We start from the raw sequence: 25,450 nt of genomic DNA, 5'->3' as shown, positions 1-25,450 counted from the left end.
TTTAAAATTCCAATTTGCAAAAAATATATATATTTTTATCTATCGCAATTATAAGCCCTGCCAATTTCTTTCCAGAGTTGAAATGTTACAGTATGATGAAAGAGAACACTTAAAGGAAATTACAGGGTTTATCCCATACACTTGCACAATACTAAACAATGGACTCAAAATCAGCACCATTAAATTGGACCCCCCCAATAACCCTATTAAGGGCAGGTTTACAAAACAAGGAAAAGCTAGAAAAAACTTTCACAAAGACAGTTTTTATTGAACTGTTTTATTCTGGCTCAAAATAAAAGCCCAATTTTTCTGTAGCAAGGTACACTGAAGGTATGTCATGCTGCCTTTCACTGGGGTAAAAACACACCCCAACTAGTAAACCCAAAGGATTGGTAGGTAAGACGAATTCATACCTTCACAGAATGTCTCATTGGTATTTACAACGTATCTGGTTTAAATAAAGTTGGGACACCTCATACAGTATACATACTTATTGCGACATTACAGCACTTGCCTTTTGTCTAAAAAAAAAAATCAAAACTGCTCAGTATCATGATTTGTGGATCCCAAAAAGGCATTGTTGTTAACATGCAAAATAGTACTAAACAATAGTATCTAACTTCTACTGCTTCCAAATACTTGACCTCATAAGTAAACCAATTACAAAATACTTCCTTATAGTGCTATACAAAAAGATATAAAATTATGATTCTATCACTTAAATATTCCCATTTTCTAACAGTGCAGTTATCCACATTTTATCACTACTGAACATAAAGGAGAAACAAAAGAAGATCAGCAAATTAGGTAAAAATTGTTTAATCTTTGGATCCCTTTATTCCTGTGGCTTTCATACACACATACAAAATACAAGTTACCAAATTACTGTTTCTAATTATAACTTAATGTCAAAAAAGTCATAACTAGTATTTCAGAATTGGCAAATGTTTACTCCATACCAAATCACTGTTGGGATAAGAATAAGCAGTCAATGTCTCCAAGCTACAGTTCATCAAAACTCAAGCAATTGCAAACACTAAATAGTCACTTTTAAATTGAGTATGTCAACATTAAAACAGAGTCAACATTTCAAGAATCAACACATGGAGACATGTCATTTTTATTCCGGGCACATCAAAGGAAACATAAGAACCTGTGTGTGCCTGGGTCATTTTTACTTCAAGAGTTATCACTAATATGAACTGTGAATTGTGACATGAGTGTTGAGGTTTGTCTTCATTTGAAAAAAGCCCATTAATCTGGTCAAATCCTGCAATATGCCAAAACCTACAAAATGAATTTCTTGCAAGAGAATTATTTTATCCAGTTTTTATATAATGGAAGAACATCTAAAATGTTTATTTTTAGTCAAAATATAAAAATCAAACAAGTTTAAAGCTGAACAGCTCTGAGGAACCGCCCCTGCAAAAAAACTAATGTGTGTGGTGTTTTAGCATTTCAACCCAGCAGGTTTGTAGACTTAAAAATGTTTATTCTTAAAAAATTAGTTGCTTTTATACAGCTATACAAAGTCTTTAGTGTTTCTTTGGCAATGGGATAATCATGGAATTTTACAACTATAAAAAGTTTTCCTTTGCCTAAGAAACAGGATTTACTGTGTTTACATTGTTTTTGACTGACAAAAAAGTTTTCTATTGCCCAGCACCCTATTTGACAAAGAGCACAACCATCTCAAAAGGGAGATTAAAGGATTTCCAAAAACAACCTTCACTGGCTCAACACACTCACAGTACTGACGGCCTTCTGCATACAATTGTCTTTGCAGCCTGCAGTAGTAATCAAATACAATTTGATAAATTCTTTTTGTGATGAAAAAAATACTTTAAAACTCCACTGAAGTACTGCTTTATATTTTAACTCTATGTAAGAAATTACTTAAGTCTTCTATCTCAAATATATTTAATGCTCATTGTTTTTGAAGATGGCCATTTCCCCCCCAAAAAGAGTTCTGCTCCATACCCCTTTGAAATTAAAAACAAACCCCAGTGCTGGTGACGAGTTTTACAGCAAATTAACAATTCTTTGCAAAGACTGACACATTCTCTGGATCATGGAGATCTACAGGTCCACCTGCGTTCAACTTCAGCTATGCGGCAACTTTGTTGTCTTTCTAAAAAAAGAAAAAAGAAAAAAAATTACTTCCCAACCAATGCCAGTTTAGTCAAATTAATCAAGAACAGTAACAGATAAAAGGCTCAAACTAGAGAAGGCAACGTTAACAGTATTCAAAATGGGGCCCAAATCTCTCTAGATTGTATCAGTCATAATTCCAGTTAGCAAAGTCAATTCAAAAATGCCTTGTAAAGCTAGAAATCACTGCAAGAGTGGCTTACTCTTGTGTGCAGAATCCTCTGTAGCCCAACTCAGCTATAGGGTACCTCAGGGACCACCGGATCTCAGCTCAATCACAGAGCTCACCTGCAGGAGCGCCACTGGTTGCTCCCCAAGTTCGCAAGGCTCATTTGACTAGAAGAAATCAAGCCTTTAGTGTCATTGGCCCAGAGTTGTGGAATACTCTGACAATAGAGATTCAGAAGGTGCCTTTTAAACACCTGCTGAAAACCTTTCTGCTTTTCTACTCTGTCAGGCTTATGCAGGCAGGCAATCAAGAATACATCTTTCCACAATAATAAGTTGATTTCAGAGTTCAACTTTCTTACCACTTTTAGAGTGTTGTGTTGTACTGTTTTATTGTTGTTAGCTGCCCTGAGCCCGGCTTCGGCTGGGGAGGGCGGGATATAAATAAAATTTATTATTATTATTATTATTATTATTATTATTATTATTATTATTAGGTTTTTACTGCATATGGGTTTTATGTACAATTGTTGCACACCACTCTGATATTTTCTTTGAACAGCTGTACATGGTATTTTTTATACATAATTTTTTATACATAATTTTTAAAAAATCCTTCCTCACAAATAACGACAATATGGTTGTCCAAAGAAATAAAAATATTCCATCGGAAAGAGAATATACAAGAAAACATTTTATTTTAATGCCTTCAAAGATGCTATGCTCGAGAGAACAATTGTTAAAACGTTTCATGCTGACAGAAATCTTTGATATGTTAGAACAAGAAACTACATCTACAGATGTGGCTGCAACTTTTTCTCCCACAACCAAACAAATTAACCAAGGGTGGTTCAATGGCTAGCATGCAGTGTAGAAATTCATACTAAGAATAAAAAAGGAGGCAAAAAGATATACAAGAAAGTTTTGCTTCATATATATTTTTGTGTAGAATATATAAAAGTATATTGATGCATAAAAAGAACTATACTTTAGGTTAACTAAATCTGAATGGCTGCAAAGAAAACTCATACCCAGTATTGAAGAGATTTTATGAGATGATTTGTTTTTTTATTCACTCACCCAGTATTTAACATATGTACTATTATTGCAGTTTTTTCAAGGTTTTCGTCATGCTTTTTGTATTTTTAACAAAAAAATGAGTGGCTATATCTTGTTCTGATTGTGTGGCATTGTAGCTATTTTTATTTCTGGAATTATTGAATGCAGTGCCTATGGCTATAAGCAACAGATATAGGGTGGGGAACTTGTGGCCTTCTTAGGCAGTTATGAACTACAGCTCCCATCATATTGCTGGCTGGGCCTGGAGTTGAAGTACCTCAAGTGAGAAGGCCACCAGTTCCCCATCCCTGCAGCAGAGTTTGTAAGCAATTACCCTATATTCAAAATCCGCAAATTCTCTGCCGCCACGTCCACCTCTGAATCCACCACGAAATCCTCGAGGGGCGCCATAATTTCCTCTTGTGCCTCCACGTCCTCTTCCACCCCGGAAGCCACCAACTCCTCCTCCACCTCCTCTACCTCTGTAGCCCCCCCGGCCACGGTTTGGACGCAATGGAATTCCAAATGTCTCTGCATTTAGTCTTCTTTCTTCAGCCCAGGTTGGTCTTCGGTCTCTGAAACATGCAAGTGACAGGAACACTAACTCCAGATCACTATTATTTTCATCAGAAGGAGTATTGACGCCAAAGACAGTTTGATGTTTTCAAGCTGCTTAGTACGTTAATATGCACACAGTGAAACTGCACAGTAGTATAACTGTGCAGGAGTGGCATTCCAAACTCCACTTTTGGAACATTTACATTGAGAGCATGGCAAGAGTGAAAAAGCGGTTCCTCAAATCAGAACCAAGTTATATCATCCCAATTACCCATTGGCTGCCTGAGTGAAGAATTTCCTGGTTAATGTTACTAGCAGCTGTCAGATTAGTTATCACTTGCCTCATGAGGTCTCCTGATGTTTTACCATGTGAGGCATGGCTCACCAATATCTGGAACACAGCTTTATCAGAATGCTTGATCAGACACAGATGGGTGGCCTGGGGAGCTGCTAAATCTGCTCATTACAATGCCAATTGTTTCCCTTACATAAGGCACATTCAACCGGTTGATCGCGATCCACTGGTAGATCACAGGATAAAATAAATTTGCCAAGGTCTCCCCACCCCAAAATAAAATAAACTCAACAACTCTTGGCAATGACAATGGGTAGATCACTGCCAGTTTTTTTATACGGGGAGTAGATTGCAGTCTCTTGGGAGTTGGACGTGCCTGCCTTACATGAACAGGGAGATATCTTCCCATATCCTTCCAGCTTCTCATTTTTTGTTATGGCAGGGGTATTGAAATACAATTTGCTTTCAGTGGAGCAAGAGTGTACACTTCTTTGCTGTTATTATTTCATTCCGCAACTCTGTATTACTTTTTCTCTGTTACTTTTTTTTGGTGTCTTGTCTTGTATATATTTTTAGTGAAAAGTTTGCTGTTCCTTAAGACATGTTGATCCACTGAAGTGGCTCCTACTAAATTAGCTTAGGGAACACCATGTAAAACAGAACCTTTCATGCTTTGGGAGTAATACCAACTCCTTTGCATCCAGTTTCAGTGAAATTAATTACAGGCGATTCCTCTTTATCAAATTACTGATATAGATGCAAATAAAAATGCTGCCTGTTTGATACTTAAGAAGAAATCAAATAGAAAAGTAACAAAAGGTTTACAGCATATCCCCTTTCCTCTATCAATCCAAAGCCAAAATAATCAAGTCTTACGGAAGGCTCAACCTTTGCCAAGAGCTCAGATACACCAGAAATGCAAGGGGATATATGATTCGGCAATGTTTTCACTTTTGAACATCCACTGCAAATTTAAAAACACATCTTTACCAACAAATCTGGTCCTTGCAAGATCATGGATTATGGTTTGCTAATTCCTAACAAGCCATGATCAGGAAGCCAATAAACCATGATCCCTGGTTTGAACATACAGTAATGGGAAGTCAAGGCTTCCTGGCTATATGGAAGAAGTGAAGTAGGAGCAACTGGGAGCGTATAATAATATATAATAGTTTATTATTTATACCCCGCCCATCTGGCTGAGTTTCCCCAGCCACTCTGGGCGGCTCCCAATCGAGTGTTAAAAACAATACTGCACACTTCTCATTCACAGAAGGCCTGGTATATCATTATGCATAAACGCAGCCAGTCTCGACTTCTCTGAACTACAGTGTATCCAACCCTCTTTGAATTACAAAGCTTTTACTTCGTTTCGTTAACGAAGCCAAATATTTTGCATGCAGCCGTAGCAGCATTACATAGGTATAAGGTATAGTGTTTCATTCTGCATTTTAGTATCCATGGATCTTGCCATTTGGAAATTATATTTTCTGCTTGCCCAGCGGACTGCCAAAAAACAAATCAGGTACCTATTGTCATCACAGGAAATGTTATCAAAGAAAGACTTGGTTTTGTCATAATAGCAGTTGGGTCCAAGTGGATCCTCTTCATCTGCATTGCCTTCACTGTTCTGGGTATCAACACCTGAGTCACCTTTATCTTCCCCATTTACAGGCTTCTCTGGTTTATCTTCTAACGAATCCAGGGGGTGAGAAGAAAGGAAAAGGATAACCTCAGTGAACAATAAATGAAAATGCATCTTCAAAGAAAAGCAGAAAGTGACTTGAGTATAATGCTATCCTAGAAGGATGTTACAGATCAGCACACACAAAAATAGCTTGCCGTGAGTTAAGACAACAGCTGTCCCCTCTCTCCCTCTTGGCTATTCTCCTTCCTACTGGTCTTCTCCAACAAACAAGACATTGCTGTAAAAATAGGGAAAAACTGCACTCCCTGTCTGACTTTCGATGATGACTCAAGTTGTCTTCAAGATGAGAGCAGCACAATTACAGCAATTAAAGAAGTGGCAGAAGAGAATGTGGCAAATCACAAAGGGAGTATACTTTTTAAAAGCACTCCTTTAATATCTGTTGCAAAGCCTTCCTTGTAAGACTTTAATCCTGCCAGGAACATCCATACATAAACTTTAAAAAGTGCTGCTGATTTGTCCAAGCAATACTTGATTATATGAATTGTAGGGCTAGCAGCAGAACACACTGCAAAGGGCAGGATTACAGCCCACTGCAGAGTGTGCTTTTTTATAATGTCTAGGTAATTTGATGGGGAGCTCAGTACTTCCTATTAAAAATGCAAGATTCTACTCCTTAAAACTGTGAACGTATATTAATAATTAATATTGTTATAGTTCTAGACCATCCATCATCCAGAGATAGTGGGGCATCATGCAACATAATATAAAACCATACAATAAAACTACAAAACAAAAATTAAAAATAAAAATTAATGTAAAAATAAACTAATAGCTCTAGCAAAATATGTACAACCTCAGTTTCTTCCAAAGATCTGAGTAAATAAATGCTTCTTTGAAAGGCACCTAAAAAGCAGAACTTATGCTGGAAAGCATAAAGCATCACCAGCTGACTCTCTCCAAGGTCAGAGTGATAACTGTGGACAACTTTCTGTGGTTCAGGTACAGTCACCTATGTAGCTTTTTGCCTCTTACCATAGCTAGTAAAATTAGGGCCACAGAAAATAATAAAAATGCAAGGAAAGGGGAAGTTAATCTACAGAATATACAAACTGCAGAATCCAGAATTTCCTAGGTTGGGAACAAAAGTTTAATTTCCTAAATATGGAATACACACAGCACTGCTTATCATTCCCTTGCATAATGTTTCTGATCACCTCAGGGAGGAGGAAAAGCAACAGAGAAAAAGGAAGCAATGAATTATACCCATAGACTTTGAATGCATCTAAGTGAAATCTCTCTTTTCATCTGAACCTATACAACTTCAAAACACTGCAGGATTAGCCTAATTTAACTCTCAACCCCTACAGGAAAAAGAACCCTACTCAAAACACATAAAATGAAGAATAAGATAGCACAAGTACGAAGGGTTCTTCCTTCCTTTTTCAAGAACTTTGATTAAAGTGTTTGAAACAGAAGGCAGATTTCCAAATTACATCTAGTTTCCATTAACTACCAGTCATTTAGATCCCGTGTCTATAGAAGGCTCAGGTTTACCTGTAGGTGATAAGACAAGTCATTATTCCCTTGAAACAGCATTTCAGCTTACCTTTCAGTTTTAGTTTGTTGTGAAATTCGCGATCTATTTCCTCTTTATTGAATTGTGCATTAGCACTTTCAAAGTCAAAGTCCTTCTCAAACTTCATTGGAACATCCCGTCTAATACCAAATCTTCCTCTGCCTCCCCGGTGACCCCCACGGCCCCTTCGTGCTGAAGGTGCACCTGGAACTGGGGAAAAATAGGTTTTGAAGGGACCTATAAACAAAAGACCTGCAGTTTCAGATTTGTTCTTGTAAGCAGCAACATAAAACTACTATACATAGGACGAATGGAGAGCTTTCTGTCTGCCAGGCATATGAGATTACCAGACATCCGGCTGATCAAGATATATCATCTTCCATTGTTACACTTTCCGCCACTATATAGCTTGAAGCCCCATCATATACTTCTTCTAATAACCTAAGAGCAGCTCTGCTGAATCAGGCCAAAGGCTTATCTAGGCCAGCATTCAGTTCCCACACTGTTCAACCATATGCCTCTAAGAAGTCCACAAAACAGGACACAAGTGCAACAGTCCCTTCCTGCTTGTGTCCCCCAGCAACTGCAATTCAAACGCAGGCTGCCACTAGTACTAAAGCTGCCAATAGCTTTACTCTCCAACGAATTTGTCTAATCCACTTTTAAAGTTGGCAGCCATCACTACATCTTGTGATATAATTCTAGAGTGAGTTTATTTATTAAGCTTATACCCTGCCTTTCTTCCCAAAGGAACCCAGGGCAACATAGTTTTTAACTATACAGTGGTACCTTAGTTTTCGAATGTCTCCGTTTTTTAACATTTCGGTTTTCGAACACGCCTTGGAAGTCGAACATGCCACATGGCTTCCGTATTGAGGCTTTCATTTTGAGTTTTTGGTTTTCGAATGTTTCAGAACTCAAACAGTCTTCCGAAACAGATTACGTTCGAAAACCGAGGTACCACTGTACACTGTGTAAAACTAACCCTTTAAAAGGCTCTGACGTCCTGCAACAATCAATCCCACAAGACCAAATCCTTTCTTTTTTTATTTTAAACCCATTGCTTATCTATTTCGCTTGAGGGTCATAAACATTTGTCACAGTGACTCAGTTCAGAAGTAAATGAAATAATGGTTTCCCATTATGAGAACACATAGCCACAGGTGCTACGCTTGTGAATGCTGCACCTCACCTATCCCCTGTACATGAGAAAGGATGTACTTCTTTTTGCTGTTTGAAACAAATTGCATTATCCTTTTAAGCTCAAGCACAGGAACTGTGGTTTGTTTAGGCCAGTTAATTAGAACATCATTTGATTTTTGTTTTTCCCCCAACTAACTGCAGTTTGAACTAGTTTCCTATATTTGGGTCTGGTTCAACAAAAGTGACTTTTAAAAAGCACTAGAGTTTTTATCCTTTCCAAAAACGAATTCAGTTTACCCATTTGACGTTTGTTTTCATTTCTCAGATGCTCTGCTTCAGATCTTGAAATCTTGTGTGCTTCAGCTAAGAACAAAGAATGCAAAGAACATTTTGTTATTTTTCATTTTCTGTATACTAACTGCAAGGAAAAAAATCTCTAAGGGCTGCATCAGGGCAGTATTGCCCTCTGAGAAGAGTGTGGGGGGGGGAACCCCACAAGTTAACCCTGCTTGCCAAGCAAGCGGAGACTCCTATGCTGACAGAAATATTTCCCTAACCCACAATAGAAGCATCCAGGCATAAGCCTCACCTTACTGCAAGCCATGCCATTTTACTGCAGGGTATTCTCGGTAGTGGTGCCCACCCTGTGGAACGCCCTCCCACCAGATGTCAAAGAGAACAACAACTACCAAACTTTTAGAAGACATCTGAAGGTAGCCCTGTTTAGGGAAGCTTTTAATGTTTGATGTATTATTGTATTTTAATATTTGGTTGGAAGCCGCCCAGAGTGGCTGGGGAAGCCCAGCCAGATGGGCAGGGTGTAATTAATAAATAATAATAATAATAATAATAATAATAATAATAATAATAATAATAATTATTATTATTATTATTATTATTATTATGCTTCATGACTCACAAATTTGTCCAAACTCAAGACCATGAACTTTTAAAATAGACATATGGGTTTCAAACTTTGAATCCAAACTTTGACAAAAGCAATTGCTAAGTCACTTGCAAAGAACAGCTTTTTCACTTTGGCAAGAAGTATCAGCAGAGCTTAAAATAATCAAGGTCCAAAGGCCAAGTTCTACCTCTTCTGTGCTCCTGATTTTCCAATGATTTTTGACTAGCAGACCCTTGAGGTCTGGCTGAAACAGGACTCCTTCTCCCAACTGGTGCTGAAGCAGATAAGTGGGTTCCTGCTGTTTGTACTGCCTGCTCCAGGGTTGGGCTCTTTCTCAAATGGTCTAACGAAGGACTTGAGCGACCTGAAACAGAAATGACAACATCTTATGCCCAACTTTAGCATAAGTATTACTTTGAAGTCAATTATCTGCTTTCCCTAGTCAAGACAACTATGTCCAAAGAGGAAATGTTTTTGCAACTTTAGCTCCACTAACCCAAGACTTAGGTCACATATATACATTGATTCTCCCTCAATTTTCAAAGGAAAAACAGGGTGAGATAGCTCATCTTTACCAATGCAGTTATTAGCAAATGTCTGTCACCTAGAACTGCAGCTACTCCCTTAGATGCCATGATTTCTTAAAATAAAATAAGCACTAACAGTGAGTAGTATGGATGCAGAAAAAATAGATATTGAAATAGTATCTAATTTAGCTGTTTAGGTGAGGCAGATCTTTTTATTTATCAGCTTCCGTCCAAGAGTCAGTGGCCCAGTTTGGATGCCACTATAAACCATGTTTAATGGCTTGTTATTAATGCAGACGATGTTCCTCCCTAGCCAAAGCAAGCCATAATCTCTGGCTTTGCTCTAGGTTCATAGCTTGCAAGCCAAAAAACAAACACTGGCATCACATAGTAGTCTGTTTGGGGAAAAAATCACAATGACCCCCAGGGGTTGAGACTTATTGTCCCCACTAGCAGAATACACCTAAATGATTATTCAAGCAACTTGGAACACAAGCTCACTTTCAGTGATAGGAGACAAGGCTAACTCTGCACAAAGAAGCAGAAGAGTGGTTCACATGTCATGCTAAATCATGGCTTAGCAATACATGCATGAGCAGGAAGGTGTTGCCATAAGTCTTTGGCTAGTGCATTCCTCCTGTGCCATGTTTGCATATCACACTAACAACGGTTCATCACAACAGGCTCAACAAACTGAAGTATCGCATGTGGTCTCCTTATCCTTCATGCAACAGGGAGGACTTTGGAAGCTCCCCTCCCCACACTTTTCTTGAATCTCAACTTTTTGTAGTTTACTAAAAACTTTAGCCAATTTCAAAAAAAAGACACATTCAAATCATGGTTTCAGAAGTTGGCTTGCTCCAACCAATTAATTTTTTTATAAATCACAATACCTGGTTTGGGAAACACAAGAAAGCAGTGATTCAAGGAAAGCAGAATTAAAAGCTACCAAGTCTTCCTTCTTGCAACATGGCAGGAAAGGTGAAGAGGCAGCACAAGAAACTGAGGTTCATTACAGCTAATGCATGTTGTGGTAAACCAATTGTTGTGGTAAACCAATTCACAATTGAACAAAACACTATGGCAATGCATTCACCTTCTTAATCAAAAAGATCAAGAATCTGACTGACACCACCAGCCTTTACCTTGTGAGAGCTGTGTTTTTAATGACCTTGCATCAGTTGTAAAAGTGGAACCAACTGCGCTGCTTTGGGACAAGTTAGCGTTGGCTGAAGTTTCAGTTCCAAAAGATGTCAGTGAACTTCCTGCATGAAGTCAGAAAATAGATGTCAAGCCCCTGTGGTGCAAGGCTACACTTGCAGCACTGTCAATGAACTTCAATGTACCAAAATGTGCAGCTACCCTTGTTTTGCCTCAAGCAGCTCTAACAATTATACAAGGATTCTGAGAGTTCTCCATTAGTGACCCTTAGCCACTACTACTAAGTACTCCTCAGGAAAAGCTGCATGGTTCTAAAAATGTTAACAGAGTCTTTGTAAGGCTAAGGGGGCTAACCATTTAAATTGCCACTCTAAGAGTAAAGCCAACTGACCCAAATGTTAACTAACTCATGTGACAAATAAAAGATGAAAATTTTTATTAAAGCAGCTAAGAAATACCAAAACCACTTCGCAAAAGCTACAAACAATTATGTGATCATGTCTGTGCTAATTTTCTGAATAAAGAAAAGTGTTTTATTAACATCAGAAATCTGCAGAGATGTCAAAGTATATGCAGAGTAAGTGGTTGACTATAAGTACAAATACACCACACTCAGCTGAACCACATGTGAAACATATGGTAACTATTTCAGCTCAGCTGACAAGAAGGCTGCTGTTGGTGAAAGAGACTTGGGATAGATCTCCAAATTCACTTGTGGCCAAAATTTGAGAAGCATGAACTGAAATTACAGTTTACTAGTTGCCATCTCCAAAACTGCATTTATAGTTGGCAAAAAGTTCTCCATGGAAGTACAATATTAAATAAATTATATTCACAAATTAGCTATGGCAGTCTGTCTCATGATATTTTTACTGTTTTTAAACAATCCATTTTTCTTGCTATTAGGCCCTTGTTTTATTCTTCTCCTTTATGTTATTACTGCGATCAGACAGCAAAGGGAGCCAGTGTACCTATTCACATATTCCCTACAGATAACATCAAGCTAATAAGACTGTTAAACTTGGGCTGCTCTTCTCCCTCAAAGCTATTTGAAAGTAATCTTTGATCTATTTATTCTAATGTGGTATCTCTCTAAACATATACACTGCACATAAAGTTGTTTAAAGAAAGATTAGAGGAGACCATCATAAGCAATATGCTATGATTAACTATAAAATTTTAACTTCCTGAAGCTATAGCCCAGATAACCTCTCCCATAGTCATGGAGCACACTTTAAACTCTTACTAGGTTCACACCACAGCTTAGCAACTTCTGAACAAAACCACTTTACAAACTGGAACCTGATGCTGAGATGTCCAGTGACATGCCTGGTGAAATTCTTGTTTCCCACCCACAGGACAATGCTTACTAGACAAAACTAGTAAAGAGAAAGCAAAATGTTCACAATACTCAGATGTTTACAATTTATTGGATTTGGCCAGAGTCCAATATTTATAAATGTGGAAAAGTGAACCTGACAGTGTAGTTTTACTTTTGCTGACAGCTGTATCCCCACTTATACGGGGGTTACGTTCGCAGCGACCGTGCATATACGTGAAATTGTGTACAGTGGGTAACACGATCTAAAAAGCTTGTAATCGCCTCTCTGCTAAAAATGCTCCCTCCAAACCTCCCTCTCAAACGCCAACTCCCCACAAGCCTCAAAGGTCAGCGGAAAGGCTACTGGGATTACTAGCAGTTTTCCTGCTCTTCTTGTGACATTTTTGCAGTTTTCTCATTCTTTTTGTGCTGTTTTTGCTCTTTTCATACTCTTGCGCATGAGTCGAACACACATAAGTGGGGAGACACGTATACTCCTATTTTTACACCGGGCATCTAGGAAATTTCAGTCCATCCAAGAATGAAGCAGATATGCTCTTGCCTCCCACCATTTTTCCACCAAAGATGCTTTAAACACAGTAAACCAAGAATCTCAGCACACAGCCCCCCATCCAATTTGAAACTATACTAGATTCTGCTTAGCTTTGCAAATGTGCTAGCAGTTTAGTATGCTTTAAGGACTGCAGTTTTTGCTCCTGAGCATCAGCTGCCACTGGGTTGAACTACATCAAGCTGCACAATGGAGATGAACTCACATATGTCCCAATGTTGCTCCTACAGGTAACCCCTTTTATCTTCATTGTAAACAAGATTCCAAGTACCCCAAAGAACTGCCATCAACTCTGACAGTCTTATAAAGCAGATCTTCCAAAATGAAAACATTTACCAAAATGGGTTTACCATGGACTACTGTGTGCCTACTTGGTCACAAATGCGTCCTGCACAAGAGGAAAGAAAATAGCAGCAGCCAAAGAACACACTGTCCACTTTAGTGAAGCTTGCAAAGGAGAAATTATTGAGGGGTAGTAGGAGGGTGGCCTGGGGAATGTGGCCTTCTTGGGTACACATGTTTTCATTATATCAACTCAGTAAATGTGAATTTTACCCTATGGGGTGGGAACAGTATATACTTGAAAATATTTTAACATTTATATGCTTGCCAAGAAAAGAAGTTTAAAATGCAAACATACCAACACCAACAGCGCCAAATTGCTGGCCCACTAATGGACTTGGACTAAACTGGCTGTAGGCTGGCATTCTGCCAAAAGGACCATAGGAACCCACAGATTGGAATGAAGAAGTAGAAGACGATCCTAGAGAGGACTAAAGAAAACCACATTCATGGAAGACTATCAAAGCAGAAAAAACAATTATCATGCTGCATAAAGTTAGCAATAAAATCAGAGTACAAGACCCTTTCTTGAACTGGGTTGCATTAGGAAGTGAGAAATACAACACATTCCAACTGGTATAAGAAAATGAATTTATTTACCAAATGAGTGCTTATTTTCCAGATAACATAGCCATTTCAATACTGAGAATGGCATGGATCATCCAAAATGCAATAACTAGTTCTGCTGGTCCCTTCACTGCGAGAAGCGAAGTTACAGGGAACCAGGCAGAGGGCCTTCTCAGTAGTGGCACCTTCCCTGTGGAACACCCTCCCATCAGATGTCATCAGATGTCAAGGAAATAAACAACTACCTGACTTTTAGAAGACATCTGAAGGCAACCCTGTTTAGAGAAGTTTTTAAGGATTGATGTTTTTATTATGTTTTTAATTATGTTGTAAGCCGCCCAGAATGGCTGGGGAAACCAAGCCAGATGGGCAGGGTATAAATAATAATAATAATAATAATAATAATAATAATAATAATAATAATACCTCTGTAGTGTATGATTGATGCAATGGCAAAAATCAAAGACAGACTGCTGCTTATTATTAATAAGTAATATTTATATCCCACCCATCTGGCTGGTGTTTTTATTGAAAACACGATTGGAACCTATCCTATTAGAAATATGGGCTAAAATTTCTAGGTAGTGTAAATGATTGTGCTGTATAACAGTTGGTCATGGAAACAATCAGAAAGGTAGCAAACGTTGGACTTAAGTGGCACCCGGGACATGTTGCAAAATGAAACTGTTGAACTGACTGCTATAAAATTCAACAGGTGAACAACTGCCAAGAAATTCAAGCACAGTCACATTTGACTTTAAAAGAGGAAACTTCCCCAAAATGAGAGGGCTGGTAAAAAGGAAGTAGAAAGGGAAAATGAAGAGGCTTAATAGAAGCTGAGATAAAATGTATACTGCAGACCAGGAAAGATACAACCAGGGCCAAAAGGATGGCAGCGTGGTTAACAGAGTCAAGGAACCTACTGGAGACAAGAAAGCTTCCTTCAGAAAATGAAGGGTCTTGTTCAAATTTGGAGAACAACAAAAATAATACAAAGGCTGGCAAAAGAGAAGAGAAAAAAACTTGAGGAGCCTGTCTCTTTAAAATCTTACAGGCAATGACAATGTTTTTTGTGTGTCCAATTGTTGTGTGACCACTGATGCACAGCTCCTTTAGTACCCAGAAGAGGGCTGAACAGGGATGGGCCCGAATGGGCTTATGCACACTTCGCTGATGCACACGGGGGTTAGGAACAGAACCCCCATGCAAAATGGTTGCCATCTGTACAATCATCAACAACACATCATTTACATACATTAGAAGAGACCAGCTGGGAGGCAGCTGGACATCTGGATAACAAGCAAGTCAAATATGTGCTCAAGGAGTTTGGCAGAGAAACTCAACAAATTCTTTGCATCTGTATTCATAGCAGATGATGTAGGCCAATCCCTGTGCCTGAACGAAACTTTCTCAAAAAAGGAGTCTAAGGAACTGAGGAAAACAGTGGTGACAAGTGATAAAATTATAGGGCTTGAAAAATTAAAACTGAGAAACTACATGATCAGGATAGGATCTTCCCAAGAGCTACAAGTTTCATATTTTGGTTAGAAGATCATCAGTTTCAATCTTGAGTTCTTTATTACCTTGAGGACTGTAAAGTGAGCAATATAACAAATTTTAAAAGGGGATTCAGAAGGGATCTATGAAACTATAGATGGGTTAGCATGTCTGTTCTAGGAAAGCATTATAAAAGATAGAATTACCAAGAATATCAAAGAACAGGTCTTGCTGAAGAACCAGCATGGCTTCTGCAAGAGTAGGTTCTGTCTCATTAACCTATTAAGATTTCATTCATGGAGTCAACAAGCATGTAGAGGTGATCCAGTTAATGTTTTGTATTTAGACTTTCAAAAGCTTTTGATTAAGTCCTTCACTAAAGTCTCGTGAGTAATCTTAGCAATCATAAAATTGGAGGAGAGGTCCTCTTATGGATGAGTAACTAGCAAGAATAAATGGACAGTTCTGTCAATGGACGGATGTAGAAAGTAGAATCCCCAAGGACTGGTATTGGGATCTGTGCATTTTAACCCGTCCCTAAATGATCTGGAGTAGGCGTAAGCAGTGGCATAGCTAAGTTTGCAGATGGTACCAAATTGGGGGTTAAAACAAAAAGGGATCGGGAATTGCTTCAAAAGGATCTCTCCAAATTAGGTGAATAGGTAGTAAAATGGCAAATGCAATTCAATGTAAGCAGTGTAAAGTGATGCATATTGGGGCAAAAAAACCAACAAAAAACAACCACCCCAATTTCCCCCTAATTTAACATATATTCTAATAGGGGTTGAACTATCAGCAACTGTCCAGGAATGAGTCCTTGGAATCATAGTGGATAGTGATGAAGATGTTGACCCAGCGTGCAGCTGTGATAAAGGTGACGTTTTATGCTAGGGATCATTAGGAAAGGAATTGAAAATAGAAATGTCAAGATCATAATGATGCTATACAAATCTATTGTGAGATTGCACTTGAATACTGCAAATGGTTCTAGTTGCCATACCTCAAAAAGGGCAGTGTAGAGCTGGAAAAGCTTCAGAAAAGGGCAATCAAAATGATTAAGAGGCCAGAGCAACTTTTCTGAGGAAAGATTGCAAAATTGGGTCTTTTGAGCACAGAAAAAAGGTAAGAGGGGACATGACAGAAATGTGTAAGATCATGCATAATTTGGACATAGTATGATTGTGCAAGTTATGGAGAAAGTATTTCATAATACTAGAACCTGGAACCATTCAATGAAACTGAAGGCTGGAAGTTTCAGGAGAGACAAAAGAAAGTACTTGTTCACATAGGGGCTAGTTAAACAATGGAATTCACTCCCACAAGAAATAGTGATGGCCATCAATTTGGATGGCTTTAAGAGAGGATTAGAGAAATTCATAGTGAATAAGGCAATCAATGGCTGCTAGAGATGCCAGCAATGGAGGTAATAAGCTACTAAATGCCAGCTGCTGGGAATCACAATTGGGAGAGTGCTGTTTGCAGGCCTCTCAGTGGGAAATCTGGTTGGCCACTGTGAGAAAAGGATGCTGGACTAGATGGGCCTTTGGTTGGATCCAGCACGGCTCTTCTTATGTTAATATAAATTTTGTCATTAATAACTTTGTGGAAAATCTCTTGAGCACATATAAATAACTTCCCCCCCTAAACAATATAAGATGATCCAGATCATACAGTTTCAGGTATATACACACCAAAACTGATCACAGTGTATAACTAGACATAGCTAAAGCTACAACTGCTACATGGTGACTATACCTGAACGATAGCTGGATCCTGGGGCAGAGAACACTGTGGTTTGGGTGGTTCACAAACGGTTAAATCCTTGATATCACTGCCACGGAATATAATGTATTCAAATACTTCGTCACGAGGTGGTATAGGCCGATCAGTTGGTCTATCTTCTGTACCAAAAGAACGAACTGCAGGAAAAAACAAACAAATTTTATCATGTATCATCCAATACTTTCTCATAATATTTACACATAGACAAGTAAAAAGTTTGCATCAGTTTAGTCTGACGCATCATGTGACAAAGTGCAGCTGAATATTCATTAGGTTCACTACACTGATACTTTCAAAAGAGCACTCCCCCCCCCCAGTCAGCTGAATTCATTCAGATCAAGTCTATTTGCATTAAAAGGTCAGCAAGTCATTTTTCTTGATTTACTTCATACAAGCTTACACAAAAGCAGGCAATCTGTAAATTCCCTGGGTGATCGTCTGAAGGCACTGTTTTGCATGGTAGCCTAAATAATGCAGAATGGGCAGCGGTTTGCCCAGAAAAGGAGGGGGCAGAGAAAGGGGCATCTGGCGAAGTTAGTTACTAATGTTACTATGGCAAGGTGTGTTGAGGGGAAGCAGAGCCTGAATTAGGGAGGAGTCATAGTTCAGTGGTAGGCACACACACACAAGCAAAGGTCATCTTGGCCCATAAGAAAAATGGAAAGCTTTGCAGGTTTAATTTCAATGAGTTCTATGCTGAGGTAGGTCTCGATGGAATAATGCATAAAGGACGGAGGCATACATAAGGTTAAGTAAGCATAATGAGGTGAAAAGGATCATAATGAACGAGGGACAATCTTAAGAATTTCTAGTTTATGTGCCTTGTAAGCAGTACTGAAGTGCAGAAGCAAGAAAATAGACAAGAAAAATAGAAAGAAAACACTTTGTTCACAAATGAGATGAAAATGTATGAGGCTCAGTTTGATTTGTTTGATATGAAGATACAAAAAAAGGCACTTCTATGCATTTTTAGCTTTTGGGTAAGATTATGTGCAGTGTCTAAGAAAAATGTTAAGGTGTATTAGATACTGTATAACAACCTTAACTTAACAAAAGTAGCCCACATTTCTCATTTCTGCCAAATACTTCTTTGAATACACAGGTAACTTACAAGTAATGTGGATGGAACTTGTGCACATTCAGCTTTACATGCTTGGCATTTTTTTTAAATTAAAAAGACAGCAGACTTCTGTGAAAAAAGACTTTGGTAATCCCACCCACCACTGAATCCAGTGTGTTTTGACTCTATGAAATTTGGCTTTACATCAGGCTCCCTCAACTTCGGCCCTCCAGATGTTTTGAGACTAAAATTCCCAGCATCCCTGACCACTGGTCCTGCTAGCTGGGGATCATGGGAGTTGTAGGCCAAAAATTGGTTTTGGTTGCCTTATTTTTGTCAAACTATGTGGAACCTATGGTGTTTTCATTTAAATAGCTGGCACCAAGGGACCCCCACTTCACTTCTGAAAGATGTCTGCACATTCTTAGTTGAAAACAATATGCATAAAATTATACAGTCTTCTTAGGGCAGGGCGCTAACCTGTGGCCCTCCAGATGTTGCATTCAGATTCTCATCAGCCTCAGCCAGCAGGGTTAGTGGTCGGGAATGATGTGAGTTGTAGAAATATCTGGGTGCACATGTGCATCACCTTGTATTGCAGTAAAACAGTCAACAAGCATGCTCCAAGCAAGTTTATGGAAAGTAAGCAGAACAAGGTGGAACCAAAGTGGTAAGAGTTCTGAGGTGGCTTACCGGGCATCAAGACTTCAGCATGGCAGTGTAAGATAAATGACACTTTTTAAAAATGCTCCCTGATGTACTGTTATTGAGGCAGTTTTAAAAGTATAAGGGAGAAACAAAGGGGGTTTTAGCTCACAGTATTCTTTTTACTGGGATAATTTCACTTGGATGAATAGATATACAGTATATTCCCTGAGGTGTACTCCTGTAGCAGAACTTAACAAACTCAGTTTACCGCCTCATCCAGCTGTATGTGTAACTGAGGTATGTGCCTCAGCAACTTCTGTGGGACTTATTCCCAATGTGTGCCTTGCAATGCAGCTGCTTTTGCCTCATTAGTTTTATTTAGGGCAGCCTTCCACAACCTGCTACCCTCTCATTGTTTTGGACTACAGCTCCTGTCAGCCCCAGCCAGTGCGGCTGTGATGAGCCCTACTACCAAAACATCTGGAGATTATACTTGACATCCAGCTTAGAGTGGGCGCTGCAATAACACCCAGCAACCCTAACCCTCCTAGGGGATCTTCAACTGAACCTCGCACAACACATCTCTTTATTAAGATAATTCAACAGGCATCTTTGCTTGAACCCTGGTTTGCTTGCCGCCCAACTCTACCCCGCCCTTGTAGAAGTGGTGTGCCTTTACATCTCAACTTACCTTCTCAAGACAAACCACCCATCTCTTGTGCGGGAAACCAGTAACCCTCCCTCCCCTGGGTAGTCGATTGAAGCTCGCACAACGAATCTCCAAGGGGAATCTTTATTTAATTCCGTGTTTGCTTGCCTCCAGCTCCGCCTCCACCCCTCGCCTACCTTGCAGGCTTGGCGTGCCTTTTGTATTTCAACTCGGGTCCCCGAAACCGACCACCCACTTCCACTGGGGAGAAGTGGGGGCTGAGGCCTCTCCGTGCCCCGCCCCCAACCAACCGCCAAGCAGGCCGAGACCCCCCGCCCCGGCCACCACCTCCTTTCCGGGCCGCCTTACCCTTCGCGAGAGCCACCGTGGAGTTCTCGGTGTCGATGGTGTAGAGGATGCCCTCATATCGGATCTCGGCCTTGGAGATCAGGCTGATCTTGCTGCCGATATACGGCGTCCCCCCGCTCATGGCGGCGGCTGAAGCAGAGGCCCGGCTCGAGGCTTCCTCACGCCCCCCTCTAGCACCCGGGTCGGGTCCGGCTTCGGACGGAGCCTCCGCCGCCTCGCAGCCGCCGCCGCTCCCTCCTTTCCCCTCACGCCACAGGCCAGGCCGCTTCCCTCTCGCTCTTCCCCTCGCTTGGGCCCGGAAGGCCGCTCAGCGCCCCGCCACACAGGCTTCCACTGCTACAGCTGCCCCGACGCTCCCAACATGGCCGCCGCCCGCTCCGTCAAAGCGCCCGACTCGCCTTTCCTCCTCCACCTCCACCAGCTTAGCCGCGAAATGCATGTTGGGAACAAGACGTCAAATCTCGCGATGAAAACGAAAGCGCGCGAGGCGGCCAGAGATAAAGCGGGCGGGAGCGAAGGAAGCCTTGACTAGGCCGCGCCACACCAGGACAAGGTGGCTCTGGACAGGGTGTGCTTCTCCGCGTTTAACTGAATGGGGCAGGGCCGCTCCCTTGCAGAGGCTACGCGCTATAGTGGAACCTTTCATAACAGGCCTGTAGGCCTCCCTGAGGATTCTGGACTACAACTCCTATAATCCCTGAGTACGGCTGGGGCGGAGGGGGCTGCTGGGAGTTGGAGTCCAACGCTTTAACGATCGCCGATTGGCTTCCTCTGCTGGGCTGTCATCCCACGAATTCCATCATGCTCAGGTTCCTTCAGAGAGGGGTGACCACAATACTGCACATCGGGGGTGGGGGAACATCTGTGGCCCTCCACATGTTTAGCAACTCCCATCAGCCCCTGCAGCCAGCCTTTGAGCTCTGTGGGCTTCCTGAAGCATCTTCTTGTCCAACTGCTATGGAGAATAGAATGCTGAACTAGATGGATGCTCATTCTGGCTCTGCTTATGTGCACTTGTAATTATATTAACTCAGGAGTAAGCCCTAAGGTTGCTAGTAAACATGCTCAGGACAGGGCTCTTTAAAATTCCCCTTCAGCAAATTTTGCAATGAGCTATTGAAATAAGTGGAATCAACCTCTATAACTTCTTAAAATTTAGCTGGATGGCCCCTGAAACCATGCCATGAAAGGTGGGGGGGGGGATTGTATTCCTGCAAGTTAAGCATTTGGGAACACTGAAAACAAGGTGCTTCATTTTAAAAGGTGTGCAAGTTCTGTTGCATGCAATGGAACTTCAAGGAAAACACAACTTAAATCCCTCTGAAATAAGATATTGCAGCTCTCCAAATCATTTGCCTATGTATGTGCATAGAAAATATTAGATCTAGCTGAATGGCAACACATGGTGATCTGCATTTATAGTGGCAGTGCATCCCTAACTATTATTATTGTCAAAATAAAAAAATTCCTTCCAGTAGCACCTTAAAGACCAACTAAGTTAGTTCTTGGTATGAGCTTTCGTGTGCATGCACACTTCTTAAGGTGCTACTGGAAGGAATTTTTTTATTTTGACTATGGCAGACCAACACGGCTACCTATCTGTAACTATTATTATTGTATAATTATAAGATTATTGTAGAAGTGGATGCGGGTGTGACTTTCATAAAGGGACCCTGCACTTTGTTACCATGCTACTGCCCATAGGTTCACAAAAATGTCTTGCTTTTAGTTCCTACTTAACAGTGAGTGCGGTCCTATCCTTAAATTATGCTAGTTGAATTTCTGCTAGATGTCAGTGAAGCACCATTGAAGAAGAAGAGTTTGGATTTGATATCCTGCTTTATCACTACCCTAAGGAGTCTCAAAGCGGCTAACATTCTCCTTTCCCTTCTTCCCCCACAACAAGCACTCTGTGAGGTGAGTGAGGCTGAGAGACTTCAAATAAGTGTGACTAGCCCAAGGTCACCCAGCAGCTGCATGTGGAGGAGCGGAGACGCGAACCCGGTTCCCCAGATTACGAGTCTACCACTCTTAACCACTACACCACATTGGCACCAGGGGCAAAGCCAGTGGGGGATACAGTGAAGAAAGAGCTGATCTGTATTCACAGATGAGTCCTTCCCTTTCCCCACTAATAGTGTATCATAAAGAGATGGTATAAACTGACACAGTTCCAGTTATCAGAGAGCCCCCAAACTATGACCCCTGCTCTGCTGGCTGTAGCTGATGGAAGTTGTAGTCTAAAACATTTGAAGGACACCATGGCAAAGCTGCTTTACGTGCTGTAAATGTTTAAGAATTTTTAAAGTTTTTGTTTTAAAAAACAACCTAGAAGAAACATCTTAAATTTGGCTTGTATAACAAAACTTTCATTGTCTAGTATCTGCCAAGTGTTGCATGTGACAAAAAATGACTAATAAATTTAATAATAGTCATAAAAATGCTACATACGCCTTGCTGTATTTTTTATGAAAGTGCAGTGAATAGAAAATTCAGTCAAGCAACCTATCAATTTTCTTTGCTGAAATTTGCTCCCCCACCCTTAAACCTTTCATTTGTTTGAGGCCAGATGAAACTGAAACCAGTTCTATGCCTTTAAAGAAAGGCTTAAAGAAAGGACTTAGCCTTACAACAAGTCTGTGAAAATTAATGCAAAAGGTGAGCTTTGGAAAGGAAACAATAAAGCAATAAAATGGGAATGAGATGAGTTTATCTCTACCACAGGAAGGGAGGAGAGGAAGGGGCCGAAAGCCTTTTGTGTGTGTCATAGGATCAAAGAAGGTAAAAGATGTAGGAAAGCCATTGAAAAAGTGTGAAAATGTATGCGTTATAAGTACAAGTAATCGGCACAGCATTTTCCTTGCTTATTCTGTAAGGTCAGTCTGCATAGCATTGGAATTCGTAATAAACACTCTTTTGTTTGAACACCGAACCTGGATCATTAATTGGCCTCCCAGGTTACCCACAGGAAAGGATTTTTCCTTATCACTGTCACCATATACCACAAAACAGCCTCAACTAGGCATATGTATTTCTCTCTATTTTGAAAGAGCAAGCCTATGCAGCTTATCAGTAGTATGACAGAGGCTACTGCTTTTCAGTACTCAGTAAGGAAAGCATGCAAAATATCTGGAGCTGAGTGATAATACTGTTGTAGAAGATGTTCGATATTTACTGAGGCCCTTTACAGTCTATGTGGGCTGAGTTGCTTGGATGAGTCATGCAATATATTACATTAACAAAAGAGATGGTACTCACAATCCAAATTTGATGATGTGCATGTGTGTGTGATAGAAAGGTAAAGGCAATGTATAACCTTTCGCCTAAAAATAATGAAAAGTTTAGAGTATAACTAAATATAAATTTCAGATCAAGTTAGTCATACTTATTATGTGTCCGCTTAGGTTTTATTTATTTATTATTATTGACATAACTATAGAAACAAAAATCTTTTCCATCTCCTATTTCCTTAACATGCATTCCATAACTCAAAAAAACCCAATTCCATCTTTTGGCAAAATCAGCACTACCTGGCCTTCCTTCCCTTCTTCTGACTAGCTCCATCAACTTGTCTGTTACAGCCAATTCCATACATGTCATCAGCCATTCATTCCCATTCTGTTGGGCCTGTTGGCACTTCTATTTTCTTGCTGATTCAAGAGGGTGAATCCAAAGAAAGACTTCAGATGATGTTCACATGATGGCCATAAGGTCCTGGTACGTTTTGGTTGGCAGAGGCAGTGAGTCAGGTATTGCAATCCCGTGTCATATAGGGTTTTATAGCTTAAAAACAACACTTTGAATTGGGCCCAGAAACATAGACAGCCAGTGCATGCATATAAGATTATATTGCAAGACATCATAATTAAGTGACTAGCATAAATAAGGAGGACGTTAGATAGCTTAGGAGTGGGTTGAGTTCACCAAGCTCTTCCTTCAATCATTAGCAGTTATTAAGATGCCCTCCCATTTGGCATTATTAATGGCCCATTACCTTCCCTTTGTCTTTCTTAATGGCTCTTCTCCCAGGTGATTACCAGGCTGTCATTGCTATTCCAGCAATTGAATCTGCTGAATCCAGGAATTAGAAGGGGCACAGGTATTAGGCATTCAGCTTAACCACTCAAAACTCATAACGGTATTCATGACTTACATTAGGGGTTGGCAACCTAAAGCCCATGGACTGGTAGCGGCCCACAAGGCTTCTCTAACTGGCCCATGGCGACCCTTGCCACCCCCCTGTTGCCCCTCGCCGCCCAGTCTTACTGGCGCGGCACGGGGACCGACTTCTGGGTTGATGGCACCTGTGCACATGTGCACGGGTACTCCTCTGACCCGGATGTGTGCCGAAAGTAGCGTGTGCGCACGCATGTGGGACTGAGAAGCACCCATTCGCATGTGCACAAGCTATTTCCAGCGCACTTCTGGGTGGGAGTAGTGCCGGAAATAGTGTGTGCGCATGTGCACGGGCACTCCTCCAACCCGGAAGAGCGCGCGTGCGCACACTCTCCAGCCCATCTGACGGACGGAGTGTCAACTGGCCCATCCTTGGATAAGGTTGCCGACCTCTGACTTACATCATGTTGAATGAATCAAACCAAGGCCTTGAAAACGGGAAGACAACTATATACCAAATCATACTAAATCATATGATATACCATCCAGCATTTTAGCACTGCTGGTTTATTGAAATAGCTGCCATTTCTAACACTGCATTTAAAATATAAGAAAGCCCATTTATAGGAAAGCACCCTCAGAGTCATTTGCCTCCTAAGCAAAAATAACTGTCCCCAACAGACTTAAAGCGCAATATTATCATCTTCAAATAGGGTTTTACTACCGGATAAGTATACCAGGTAGAATTATAGCCTTATCGTGACTTTTTTATTTTAAAAAAGTTATATCAATTATAAAATCCAACTGAAATCTACTGGATTTGCCACATATGTTTGACACCAGGGTAGCATTTAAAATAATTTAAATTATTGCATTTAAAAAAAAGTTTCACAGGAATTTCTGCCACTTTCATTTGGCAATTTTTAGCTTTTTCCATAAGTACTGAAGAATGCAACAGTGGAATTTGCTCAGATTAAATTTTTCATATGCAGGTAGGTGCTGCCATCTAGTTTTTAGTGTGAACTCTGCTCCATATTTTTGAGAGCCTTCTTTCATGTGAGATCAGCATCTCCAAGAGAATGTACAGCAGCCTTGATTTCAGAAGACCTTTTCTTCCCTGAATTGTGTGAAAAAGTCAGAAGAAGAAGAAGAAGAAGAAGAAGAAGAAGAAGAAGAGGAGGAGGAGGAGTTTGGACTTGATATCCTGCCTTTCACTCCCCTTAAGGAGTCTCAAAGCAGCTAACAATCTCCTTTCCCTTCCTCCCCCACAACAAACACTCTGTGAGGTGAGTGGGGCTGAGAGACTTCAGAGAAGTGTGACTAGCCCAAGGT

The 25,450-nt window shown here is 40.4% G+C and overlaps 1 protein-coding gene and 1 long non-coding RNA gene across 5 annotated transcripts; one reads left to right on the top strand and one right to left on the bottom strand.

Annotated features, from left to right (window-relative positions):
- Window positions 1-1,957: 1,957 nt before the first annotated feature.
- On the bottom strand, window positions 1,958-20,439 carry LSM14A (LSM14A mRNA processing body assembly factor). Of its 4 annotated transcripts, none has more exons than XM_081203385.1 (10): window positions 20,003-20,438; window positions 17,250-17,413; window positions 13,729-13,861; window positions 11,181-11,300; window positions 9,696-9,872; window positions 8,899-8,964; window positions 7,489-7,695; window positions 5,761-5,923; window positions 3,713-3,953; window positions 1,958-2,131 (listed from the first exon to the last, which is right to left on the bottom strand). In XM_081203385.1, the coding sequence occupies exons 1-10, from the start codon at window positions 20,121-20,123 to the stop codon at window positions 2,108-2,110; spliced, it is 1,416 nt and encodes a 471-aa protein (XP_081059511.1). In that variant the 5' UTR covers window positions 20,124-20,438; the 3' UTR covers window positions 1,958-2,107. The 4 variants fall into 4 exon arrangements, with proteins under 4 accessions (XP_081059511.1, XP_081059512.1, XP_081059513.1 ...); XM_081203386.1 differs by having other exon boundaries at window positions 7,489-7,668; XM_081203387.1 differs by lacking the exon at window positions 11,181-11,300 and having other exon boundaries at window positions 20,003-20,439.
- On the top strand, window positions 13,870-16,238 carry LOC308592143. The gene is made up of 2 exons (XR_014010396.1): window positions 13,870-15,220; window positions 15,261-16,238. It is a non-coding gene; the product is annotated as an uncharacterized lncRNA (long non-coding RNA).
- Window positions 20,440-25,450: the final 5,011 nt, after the last annotated feature.

This window comes from Podarcis bocagei (assembly GCF_964188305.1).
Source record: "Podarcis bocagei genome assembly, chromosome: 7".
Classification (NCBI taxonomy): domain Eukaryota; kingdom Metazoa; phylum Chordata; class Lepidosauria; order Squamata; family Lacertidae; genus Podarcis; species Podarcis bocagei.
This window is presented reverse-complemented; position numbering and strand designations above follow the sequence as displayed.